The following is a 13,624-nucleotide window of genomic DNA, read 5'->3' on the forward strand; positions in this document are numbered from 1 at the left end:
TATTTGTATGTTTATAATTCACGGAAACAGCATACATCGTACTCTTGGACTTAACATAGAACAGCATGTTATTTTATGCTAAAGCATGGAACCTAAAACTCTGCACACACTTTAATCAACAACAGGAGTTGGTTCTGCCTTTGGGGTATAACAGACCCTTATATAACAAGACTTGTCCTTGACATTGAATGCCATTTATGATGTAACATGATTTTTACATTCCATGCATGCTGTCAACCATGGGACATCGTACTAAAATGCTTCCGTGTTATTACATAGTTTACAATTTTGCTCTTCATTCATATGCTTAAGCATTTACGAATATAGTGTGTTTTAGCATTTACAAAGTATATATCTTCTTCATTCAGCTTGGAATTATATATAAAAAAAGTGTTCGTTTGCAGTTAGAACTTTGGCTATGTGACTGTTAACCGAACTGCACGCTTAACAAAATAGGAAGCATTTCATGTTACCCGTTGTCCCGTAGTTGTCAGCAGTTGTGGTGTACATTGTAGCCATATTACACTAACGTTCTCTTTTTATTTTTACTAATTCTTCAGCTGCCTTCTAACTTCTCCTGGGCGCAGTCTTCAGTTCAAACCGCCATGCCGTCGTATTCTAAAGCTATTCAAATGATGTGTCCCAGTCTTGTCGATATGAACGGTCCGTTGTCTTTTATTAAGAAGGATAACCAATAGAAATCTACACGCTTTCTCTGCACCAGCTAATCCAGGAATTTTCTTCGGGGATCACATAGTTTCGATGGCGCTAGTGACTACGTTTGACTGGATAGCTATGGTCCTATGTTTTGTTAACACATTGTACACTGTTTTTATAGAAATATGAGTCAATGCTCACTAACTGTCTTCCATGGAAACGACTGCAAATCTTTGGAACCTTGCGGGATTTAAGCATTTTGTAACTTAATATTTCTGCAGTATAGCACTGCTTAACTCTTTCAGTGCTGGAACCAAATTTTGAAGGCCTTTGCAAACAGTTTGGATCAAGATGAGACGCCACAGAATGTGGCGTCTCATCAGGATCCAAACTGTTTGCTATTCCAGCATGCAAAGGGTTAAAGCAACAGAGTCACAGCCAATACTTTACAAGATTGATAACAAAAAGAGCCTACAAATCTTATATTCGTTATTAGTAAATAAATATTTAGCATAAAACTAAATATTAATTATTCACTTGATTTTTTAAATATTTTTTTTGTTTATTTAAGCTTTTCAGTGTATACATAAAATCCAGTAGTATTCTATTCATTCACATTATCAAAGGGTCCAACTTTCCCCAGGGGTAATCAAAGATTTGCAGCTTGTGTTTTGACTATGAAAGGCACTGCACTTGTAGTGTCCTTGTTGGTTCTATTAACACCGCAGTTTGGAATAGCGTATGAGATGTTTTATATATAACCGTTTATATTACTCAAGTTCATGATTACATTACAAAGTGCCAATAATGACATTTACTTGTTAATGTGCCTTGCCCACTAATGTACATACTAACTGGGATTTTGTGCGATATGAGAATCACTTTTGCTAGTTGTTTAACACCGAAAAATAGATTCACACATGCAAGCTAACCTAATATATCGTGATGAACATTTTTGAAATTTTATCTTTTTATTGTAACTAAGTGCTATAATTTGTTTCTGTTAATCGCTATTTAATGCTTTGTTTAACTTTGAAATTTCTATCAGTGTTAATTTTTTTTATTGAGATTTTTTTCAAATCTTCATTGTTTAATTTTTGTTTTAGTAGCAGAAAATAGGTTGAAAATTTGTTGATTAAAAATTACCAACTGAAATTCTTTTTCTGAGAAAGCGTTAAGATATCGAACTGGTGATGATTGTGTACATTGCATTTATCCGTTGTTATGCAATTAATATGTTTTGTTTGTTAAAGTGAAGTATAAGCAAAAACGTATTTACACCTTTAATGAATTTTGGGATAATATCCCTTTTTTTTCGTAATTTGTACATATATTGTTGGTATACATTTTTGATATTACCTTATTTCATCATGTTATTTGTTTGCAATTTATAATTTTATACATAGTATGTTACGTTTATGCAACTCAATCTGTTCATGTAACAGTTCATACATTAATATTTTCAAACATTTCTAAACAGATATTATGTTCAGTAGGTTTTTTAGCCCCCAAAAAACTTTAAAAAACTTAACTATATGTTTGCATTTTGCATTTAATGCACCAAGAGAACAAATGTTCTCAAAGAGATTATAAAGCCAAAATAAATATCTCAATTTAGTGTTTATACTCAAAATTAATACAGATATTCTTGTAACTGTAGAATCTCAGATATCAAGCTAGTCTTGTGTGCTGTATATATTTTAATAGAAAATATTTGTCGCTACTTAAAACCATGTATAGCTACTTATAAAGCCTTCTAGCAGGGGATAGTTTTAGCTTAATTAACATTGCACAAATGTAGCTAGGTTGAACATGAAGCTGCAAATTTGGCTATTCTTTTGTAGAAATGATTTGAGTTGTGCTCTGTGAAAATGGGGTTTAATGCACGTGCATAAAGTGTCCTCCCAGATTAGCCTGTGCAGTCCACACAGGCTAATCAGGGACGACACTTTCCGCTTTTATGATAATTTTGTTTCAAGAAAGTCTCTCCTTAGCAAAAATAAAGTTTAGGTGGAAAGTGTCGTCCCTGATAAGCCTGTGCGGACTGCACAGGATTATCTGGGACGACACTTTAGGCACATGCATTAAACCCCATTTTCACAGAGCCCGGCCCATTTCTAATTAATTGTTGTGTACGAGCTCTAATGCATAATATTGAGCCTTGCTCTGAAAAAACGGCGTTAAATGCATGCGTGTTAAGTGTCGTACCTGATTAGTCGGTGCAGTCTGCAAAGGCAAATCAGGGACAACACTGTCGACCTGAACTGCATAATTGCTGGGAAGAGACTTTTTTAAAATGAAAAATAAAAAAGCTGAAAATGTTGTCCCTGATTAGCCTGTGCAAACTTCACAGGCTAATCTGGGATGACACTTTATGCACATGCATTAAACCCCTTTTTTACAGAGCAAGGCTGTATTCTTTTTACGAGGCAAGCCCTCGAGTCACTCGCGTCGGTAAACTCAGAGTAAATACTTCAGCTATGTGTATTTTGATGAATTCATTATTAATGTTTTGTGACTTGAATAGCTTATACATGTGTAACAAGATTATATATATTTGTGCGAGGTATTGTATTGTCACGGTTAACTTGTTAACATATCATTGCATGTTCATGAATTAATAGGTTCAACAATTGTTTTTCATAAAGACTCTATGTCTTAAATTTAATTTAGTCCATTATCTGTCAGTTATATGTCTGGTAGATTTTCATCATAGCACTGAAATATTTAAAACATAAATAGTTTCTTGTTAAAGAGCAATTATTGACCCGTCCACATGTGCACATATCAAAATTTAATTTACCACAGTGCTTATTATCTAGACAGATTGTTTAAATAATGGATCAAAAACATATGAGCATAGCTATACAGCAAAGCTCAAGTATATACTGCTGCTTGCAAAATGAAAGAATTACCATAATGTGATATAAATATTTTTTATACAGTTTCATTAATTCATGTTGTTGTGTGTTGTTTTGTGTAGAGATTTCCATTTGCTATGCATTTCTTTTTGTGTTATATCAGAAAACAGAATTCAATGTGCTTTTTGCCAGATATGTTAATGTGTTGTGAAGTCTTCCTATGTGATGTGCATTTTACGCGGTTAGAAATTTAAGTTCAGTACCTGTTTTAATACTCAATTGACTGCAAGAGTAAATCTTGATTACTCTGATCATCGTAAAATACTCATTTAGGTGTCTACTATATAAGACAAACTTGAACTTTGTAGCGTGAACAAATGGCTATTCTGTATTGTGGCTTTGGGTTTTCAACCAACAATTGCAAAAAGATGCATGTTTAGCGAATATTTTCTGAAAAGTATTTTTCAAGCTAATTATCCCCGCCATAGGCGGAGGGATATTGTTTTTGCGTTGTCCGTCCATCCGTCCGTCTTTCTGTGCGTCCTTTCGTCCGTCTGTCCGGAGCCATATCTTGGAAGTGCTTTGGCAGATTTCATTGAAACTTGGTATGAGTATATATATGGATAACAGGATGATGTGCGCCAAATGGCATTGTACACCATCTGTTAATAACAGAGTTATGGCCCTTTTTATCTTGAAAAAATGCTTTTTTGTGTGTCCAGAGCCATATCTTGGAAGTGCTTTGGCAGATTTCATTGAAACTTGTTATGAGTATATATATATATAAAGAAGATGATGCATGCCAAATGTCATTGTACACCATCTGTTAATAACGGAGTTATGGCCCTTTGTATCTTGAAAAAAATGCTTTTTTTAGTGTCAAATATAACACTTTTGTGTCCAGAAGCATATTGGCGGGGGATATCAATTCAACGAATTTGCTTGTTGGATTCAAAAAAGGAAACCATTCGGAATGCTGAAGCTGAATTATTTTTGACCATTTGCTAAAATTTAAAACAAACATCCATTGATAAAATTATGATTACTTTATTTGGAACAACATTATCAAAATTTAAGAAAAATATTGCGTGATACAAACGTATGGTCACTTTGTCTGAAATATGCAAAATATTGAGGCAGAACGAGAAAAAAGGTTTTAAAGATATAAGGATGATATCATGTTCACTTGATAACAACACAAAAATATGTATGGAGGTTGTTATATATTAATCATTTTATATAGATTGTTGTACATGCATTTACTTGTTATACCTGTTTTCTTTTGTATTCACTTTTGTCTATACTTGAAATATTCATTGTATTTTGTTGGAGAACGTTTGTTACGGAACAGATATAACGTATACATCAACTGGGATTGATAAAAAAAAAAATTTGTCTGATACATCATGCTTTCATTTACATGGATTTCGATTTCTTGTTATGCCTGTATGATAGCGGAAGGGTACGATAAACTAAAGAGATTATTTGTAGTGCCTTACTAAACCAGCATGTTTTTATTATACACAGCACCAGCTTTTGTGGTGTGAAATGTACTTGAATTTCATTTTACTAACAAATTTAACATGCCCCACCCACATAGACCTGCATTGACTGCAACATTCAGTATAATGTTTCTTTCCACTCTATAAAGACCTTATACTAAGATGTTAACATCTATATATTAACAGACATTTCATTTACATAATTTATTAGAGTGGACATTATTGTGGTGCCATAGATCACTAAAAACTTTGCATTATAAGTTTCAATAATTGGCTTGATTTTTTTACGAAATTCAAATAAATATGTTGGTAACAAACAGTTTCGTAAGGTATTTTTATAGGTCACAAACTTTGCTGCTGAATCTCTGATTTATATAACCCCACCTAGTATTTGTATATATTTTGTTTGATATATATCTTGTGTTGTATGTTATTTCATATTTTACAAAGTAGCTGGACTTTTCATGAACCTGGGACTTTTTTTTCCATGTAGCCTTGATATTATATTTGTCAAAAAACAGCAATAAAGATAATCATTGCTAACCATTTTTCCTTTTCCTTACTAACACAGTGGTGTACACTATTAACCTCAGAAATGATCAGTCATCACTTAGAAAGGGTATTACGCTTTATTAACAGTATTTCACACGTTTGAAATCCAGGACGTATGATCATAGAGAGCAGCAGATTTCGCTTTAGTTCTTTTTCTCGGACAAAATTAGCACGTGCATGGTTATTTTTGTACAAGATGTGTAACCTGCTTTTGTATAGATTCTGCGAGAGTGGACAGTGGTAGTGTATATAGTGCACAATGGTTGTCGCTCATGATTGCTAATCGATTAACACCTACTGGCCAATCAGCAGGACTTTGCACCATTTTGGAGCAGTCACACTCGACTAACCTCTTAAACCCACAGTGTGGATTAACAAGGGAGATAACTAATGGATTAACAAGGAGCTCCCATCTAACAGGTAACAATCTGGAGAAATGTTGTATTTTTATGAAATAATAATTGGCAATTACCTGAAGAACCTGGTTCCATAGTGCCTAATTTGAGTAATAATGCATGTTTTTAAAAAACAAATCAAATAATTTCTGTTAGCTTGATTTTAAACTGTAAAATATGTTTTTGATATACATTTTGCCTCTTGTTTGCAGAATCCGAATCCTGAAAACAGAATATATAGCCAAGTTCTGACTGGTTAAGGACTGATAGTTTGTACGTGATGAAAATGTATAAAGCCTTCAATTTAAGTTTATCGAAATTCAACATGCATGTTTGGCCCCTAGCATATTCATAAAAAACTACGTACAGTGGCTTAGCTGCCCAAATCATACAAACACGTTTATAATGTTCTAAATTCTGTGATTAAAACGGGTAATTGCTATTCTTGTTTTATTTAACAAGTTTTTTTGTCGTCCGTATATTGCACGTATGCAAGCATCATAATATTGCATTTAGTTACAGGTCAGAAGCTGTAACCACCCAGACAATCTTCTCTTGTTTGCATTTTGACTATCACTTACAATCGCATTTAAATGATATGTGTAATCATAGTTGTGAGCGTAATAAATATGCTTTCACTACAAAGTTGTGTGCCAGTAGATAATTTTTTTGTTCTGTATAACATTGACTATAAAATAGCATTTGATGTGGCTATCAAGTAACTACTTATATGAGATGCAATAAGTTTATTTTGTGAATTTGATTTAGCTTTGGTGATGAGCATGTTATTAAATCCCATTATTTCTAATTAAAGTTATAACAGCCAAGCAATAGATGTTCTGATCTTTTTCATTGTAATGGCATAGCATTGCCTTTTTCTTCCACTCAGAATAATTCATTTTGTTGACAAAAAATCGGTTAAATTGCATCCATAGTTTGGATTGCATAAATTTTGTGAAGAAAAAAATATTAAAAATGAACAAAAATGTATAGGTCAAAATGTTGAAAATAAATATTGCTTATAACTTCCCCATTGCATGCCTTTGGACGCCTTATTTTTTTTTGCTCACATTCTGTGCTCAAGCTATACTAGCATAGTTACTAAAATTAATAAACTCACCAAAATAAATTAAGGGTCACTTGAATTGGAATGCACTCTAAACAATGTTTCTTGAGTGAATTAAAGGGAAATGTGTACTTCGGAGGTGGTACTTTAACATTTTTGTTGAAAATTGTTGCGGACTTATCATTATATACATAATAATATTTTCATTCTTTTATCACGGAAGACCCATAATTTGTTTTGGAGGGTATTTTTAATAGAATTATTTTATTCTAACCTATTTTTTTTATACTTTTCTACTTTTTCTACAAAATACCTGAAAATGGCCAAAGTGTATTACACCATGACACATGTGTTTTTTTACATTATTATAAATATGTTTTTTATATTACCACGTTTTGTATATCACAACTAACAGTGTGAAGAGGGATGGACATTTCAAAATGTACAGGCCACATTTTCAGCCTCTTGTAATAATTTAAAAAAATATCGCAAAAATGTATCTGCTTGTTTTTTGGTCACCATCTATAAAAATTAAGAAGAGTTTAGCAATTAAACCCTTAGCTTGGTCTTTTGTGAGAAAATGTGTCCAATATTTGTGATGTTTTGCTTTTTCCATTTATAGAACCATTATATTTTCATGAATACAATTATCATTTTCCTCTAGAAGGAGCAAATTGAAAATTGCTTTTGCAACCAGCATCAAAACGGATCAGCATGCCAGTAACTGGCAGTCTGTTAAGGTTTTATGCTGTTTACTGGATTGGAAATGTAGTCTTTAAAACTTGAATTTAGTAACAAAGGTATTTAATTAAATTCAACTTTCTATTGGACTACAAATGCCTCAAAATACGTATCTTTGTTGTAAAGTGTTTAGTATTTGTGTCTTTAAAATCACAACTAGATTAGGCATTGTAATATGACTACTGATATTTAGACAATATAAATGAATACAAATCTTTTTCGCAGACGATAGCTTTTAGAAATATTTCAATTTAATATTTTAGTTTGTTTTTGGCTGAAAATGTGGCATGTTACGCGTGAAGATATTATAGTTGTATTTCATTGTACTCTTGCATCATTTATACATTAACGGTCTTCCAATGAAAGCAGAGCCCCAACATTTCATTTGTGTGCAAAACAACATCTGAAGAAAAATCGAAAATTGTTGAAGAAAATCACATATAAGTGCCAACAAGTAACTGTCTTTTGGATGCTTTTTATTAATGGTAGAATGTTCAAATGATGTTATTTTTCTGCAAACGTAGCGTACCCCTTTAAAAACTGTGCCAAAGATGCAAGTGCCTGCTCAATATATTTCATAAAGAAATATCTAGTTTACTTTAGTGACAGTTAAAATATGTAAATGTCTTTAATGTCAAAGCTAATCATTCACCAAGTGTTTTCAGAAGTCTTGCTTTGCATTTAGTTCTTCTGAGTTGATCATCGGATGGGACGTCTGAATTTGAAGGAAAGTTTGAAAACAAAAATTGCTGTTGAAAAGTGTTGTTTGTTACAATATTTGTTCTTGCCTGCACTTGTTAAGAATAACGTGCCTTCATGGAATCTCCTCAGATATGCATTTAAATCATCACAAGGGTATACAGTGTTCATAGTATTTGTGAATACATCGTGTCATTTTTCAGATTTTGCATAAAAAAGAAAGATGTATTGTCATACAGACTTTTGTTTGTGTTTGTTTTTCTTCCTCGGTGTCTTAGAATGAAACTGGCAACTGAAACTGTTCAGATATTAGATTTCAAGATTGTCGAAAGAAGCATCGCAAAATCAGTGCTTCAAAGATGCGATGATAAATTTGCATGGAATTACGACAATTCAAGGACAAACAGATTCAAGGATGTGATAATATTTTTGTCGCATTTTGAATAACACTCCCTTCTACAATATGAAAGTGTATTGGCTTATTTTTGTTTGAGAGATGCAGCTAATGACAGACATGTGAAACAGACTAAATCTAAATACTTCCTAACTCAGGTTATACTATTTCCTGAATCCCATATTCAATTTGACTTATTTTAAAATTATACTGGATCTTTGTAAAATCCACTAATCTGGGGGTAGAAACCAAACTTATCCTTTCAAGCCTTTCCCACTCAGAAGCAAAGCGAAAATGGCTATGTGCAAGCAGCATTAAACCAGAACAGCCTACGAGTAACTCATTATCTTAATAATTACTTAGTAATCTTAATATCAACTATATTAATCTAATTGAAACTACCAGTGTTCAATAAAATGTTTGAATCTATGGATGATAATGGTTTTTCCCAAAATGTTTAGATTGGATAGCATCTGTTAATTATCATCCTATGTGTTAAATGTAGGACACATTGAACCTTGTTCTTGTGAAACTGGGCTTAATCAATGTGTGTAAAGTGTCATCCCAGATTATCCTGTGCAGTCCACACAGGCTTATCAGGGACAACACTTTCTGCTTGACAAAATTTTGCATTTAAAGAATAAAACATTTACCAAAATCCAGTGTAGGCAGAAACTTCACAGGCTAATCTGGGACAACACTGTACACACATGCATTAAGCCCACTTTTTATGTCCCCCACCAATATAGTGGGGGACATATTGTTTTTGCCCTGTTGGTTGGTTTGTTGGTTTGTTTGTTTGTTTGCTCCAACTTTAACATTTTGCCATAACTTTTGCAATATTGAAGATAGCAACTTCATATTTGGCATGCATGTGTATCTCATTGAGCTGCACATTTTAAGTGGTGAAAGGTCAAGGTCATCCTTCAAGGTCAAATATATAGCTTCAAAGCGGTGCAGTAGGGGACATAGTGTTTCTGACAAACACATATCTTGTTCTAAATGAGGCTTCATAAATAGAAAGAAGGCCTGTGTTTGTGAAACACAATGCCCCCTACTGCGCTTTAAAGCCGCACAGAAGCTATTTTAGAGAAAATTGTTAAGTCCTAGGCCCATAAACTCTCCACATATCAATGGACTGAAACGAAACTCTCGATTTATTTGTAAGGCATGTAGGTAGACTCACATACAAAAAATCATCGCAATATTTGAAAGTGTTGCGTAAAAAAAACTGCGGAATATGGAATTCCAGACAGACAGACAGACATGCGGACGGACAGTTTGACTGCGAAATGCAACCCTACCAGGAGGTATAATAATAAGTTTTCAGTTGTTGCTTTAACCTACTTTTGTTTGCACAAAATTATATGCCTGCTCTTGCTAATAATTAATCTGTTTGATAAAACAAATACCAGGTATACTGTAATATACCAGTATGATGAAGATCTGGGAAAACCTCAAAATTTGAGTATTCAATACCAGTTTATTAAACATAGGAAACTACACAGTAAAAAAGTGTAGATAACGCCAAGAGCCCAAACTATATTCTTCAGGTGACCATCATTTCCATAAAATATGTTGAAGATCAGCATAAAACTGTATCACTTAAGAGAGTGAAAAAAACATGGCTACTAACAGATAGACCCACTTCAGCAACCATTTTACACTCCCTTAAGGGATTGAAAATCTGGGACAGATGTGCTCAGGACAAATTTGTTATTGATATTTTGATATTGATTGTAGAGCCATTGCTTAATTGTACCTAAATTATGAGCACTATTAAGATAGAAATACTTATTTTTACCCATATTGATAGTAAAAACAAGACATGACACCATGAATATACTTATTTCACCATTTTCACTTTTACATACATTAACCATGGTTAATAAGTCAATAGTTTCCATTAAAGACGGGAGCTGTGAAATTGCAATTCACATACCAGTATTACTCTTATACCGGTACTTTCATGCATTTCACACATTGCAAGTCCTTTCTAAGCCCAATATCTTACTTAAACTTACACAAAAAGATATTTACAAATGAAATAAACAAATAATAGGTTTTAGGAAAGTTTTACCATTAGAAATTTACCAATGTAAATACATGCTATCAAAATCAAGCAACCATTCTTAATCAATCTCATTAAAGATTATATAATATTTATTTTTTTCAGTGTTAATTTTTTTTCGTTACAAATAACCTTTTTGTTCTAAAATCAACATGTCCATTCCTTATACAAATATTTCCTTACTCTTCCATTAGGATTACATCTAGGTCCTAATTATGAAAACAAATTTTATCAAAATATAAAATATAAGTAACACAAATCTCAGTTTTGACCTAGTGTTAAAATATTTGTAAATCACACCTTAGTCCTGATGTAATGGCATAATCATAATGGGTGTACTTGAAGATCGGATACCAGTATTTGTTAAAGGCATTAACATATCAATTTAAATGTTTTGAAAACCTTAATTCTTTATGATCACAGCTATTGTTTGCTGATCCACAAAACGAACATTCTACCTGAAGAGCTGAAACCTTGGAATCGGTTTCATATCAAGCATTCATAATGATACTTATTCAACAGAAAATACAGCCTTCTCTGGGGGGGGGTCATTAATTTGTATAAATATCAATGAGGGACATTCTTTTGGGAAATAAAAACAGAATATAATGATACAAAATTGTTCAGCCGTGTGTTAAGATTGCATATAGAGGATACACCTGATAAGACCTTTTGTAACCTTGTGTTCAAGGTAGTGGATATAATACGTGACTAGCACGCACTTTGGTTTCTGTTCAGGTAATCTAAGGTGTGTAATGACAATGCAGTATTGGCATTGAATTTGACATCTTAAATAGGGGTGCCTACTTAAAATCGTTCAGGGTGTATGAATTTATTTGTGATTAACAAAATAAATCTGAAATTAAGGAGCCTTTGTAAAATGAGCAGAATCACTGAAAGCTAACGGCCTGCTCTTTCAGTTGTAAACTAAATAGAAATCATTTGCAATAAACCCATCATTGTTTTAAACACATCAGTTCATTTGAAAACGCACATGTTGTTTATAATTTTAACATTTAACTGAAAATAAAACTACCTCCAAAAGTGATCGACCCTGTGCTAAATTAGCTGTTTACCCTTTTGAGCATCTAAGACGCTCCTGACCTAAGGAATACTGTTGTGCAAACCTTTTGATTATTGTGGAACAGGAAAACTGAATATGAAAAATGACGAACAATATTCATCAGAACACTTGAATGTTGGAAACTGAAAACAGAAACAGTAATGGGCTATATCGAAAAAAACGTTGGCAAATTACTTTAATTTACTCAATTCCTTAGGTCTCCGGTTGTTTCATATTTACAAAATATACATCGATATAGGGTCAAAAGTTTTATTTAAACTAATAAATATTCTGTAGTTGTATAGTATTTTAACATTTTGGACACAGGAATCAGTTTATTTTACATACTAAATGTGATCTGAAATTTTAACTTGAGGGCTACTTGTGATAAGATTTCCCTTTAACAGCCTTGTTCACACAAGCACTGGACTTGCAAGTATTAGGAAACATGTCATGCATATCACTAAATTAATAGCGTGCAGTATTGCAGACCCAAAAAGAAATAATTTGAAAACACCAATACCTCAAATTAATGTTTAATGCATTAAGGATTTTATATAAAATATCAATACATTTGATAAATAGAAGAAACCTATCAAACGGGGACAAATATCAGTTGGTTTTTCACTTGATTGAAAATGCCTATCAAAGGGAGACAAATGCCAGTCAAATGGAGAGAAATGCCAGTTATTTCCCTTCAACTGGTAAACTAACTTTATTGTAAGCACATGCTGCAAACCCTCTGTGATGTTTCTGCAAAACTCTGGTACAAGGTTTGGGTTCCCCCGAGCACAATGTTAAAGTTGGTACACACAGCATAATTATTTTATTGCATGTAAATGTGACTGCTGTTGGATGTATTGGACAACCCTTGATTTAATCTTACAAGTTTATATCGTTGTGCTATCTATGAAATAAATACATGTATAACCAACAAAAATATATGTTAAAATGACAGATTTTAAACAAAAATATTGAGATGTTATTGTTAGCCATTATGACATATATTTGGTTATGTAACTTATCGGACAGCAGGCCCAAATTTCTCAAACACTGAAATCTATTTTAACAGACTTTTTTAAAATATTGTAATAGTGTGCTTAAATGTCTTTGTACAAATATTATTTTTTTTGTCCATCAACTTTAAGAAAGTATAATTACATTAATAATAGGAACAATGCAAATAAGTAACACAAGTCTGCTATACTGAAACTAAGCTTAGGCATTTTAAAGAAAGGCGACCAGCTCAACGGTCATTTTTGCTGACATTTACTTTATCCAAGTGAAGTCTGGAGCCATTTTTATTGCTAAATATTATAGACCGCTGAGTTGTAATGCTACAGGAAATAATAATTGTATTATGACAACAAATTTCTGTTCATGCCACATTATTTTGTTTCGTTCAAAGTCAAATACATTTTTAACTTTATTTCCAATGCTTACTGGTAAGCAAACAATTCTGTAAATATAGATTCCCACAAATTTGCAACAGTTTGAACTGCGGGGGTTGGTAATGAAATTCTTTCTACAGCCATTCTCCCACTACATTTGAATCAAGTACTGCAGTTGTCAGTAACTGTCCGAGTTATGTGCCCAAGGAACTGGTAAGCCAGCTTTCACAGG

At 32.8% G+C, this 13,624-nt stretch overlaps 1 protein-coding gene across 4 annotated transcripts in view; it reads left to right on the forward strand.

Annotated features, from left to right (window-relative positions):
* The window catches only part of LOC127850278 (protein quaking-like), a 66,300-nt gene extending 57,589 nt beyond the window's left edge, over window positions 1-8,711 (forward strand). For 2 of the 4 annotated variants that reach the window (XM_052383190.1, XM_052383189.1), the window contains exon 8: window positions 561-8,711. In XM_052383190.1, the coding sequence (XP_052239150.1) occupies window positions 561-698 (138 nt within the window). In that variant the 3' untranslated portion in view covers window positions 699-8,711. The remainder of the gene's footprint in view (window positions 1-560) is intronic. The other 2 variants (XM_052383191.1, XM_052383192.1) reach the window with 2 other exon arrangements.
* Window positions 8,712-13,624: the final 4,913 nt, after the last annotated feature.

The sequence above is a fragment of the Dreissena polymorpha genome, chromosome 11, assembly GCF_020536995.1.
Source record: "Dreissena polymorpha isolate Duluth1 chromosome 11, UMN_Dpol_1.0, whole genome shotgun sequence".
Taxonomy (NCBI): Eukaryota; Metazoa; Mollusca; class Bivalvia; order Myida; family Dreissenidae; genus Dreissena; species Dreissena polymorpha.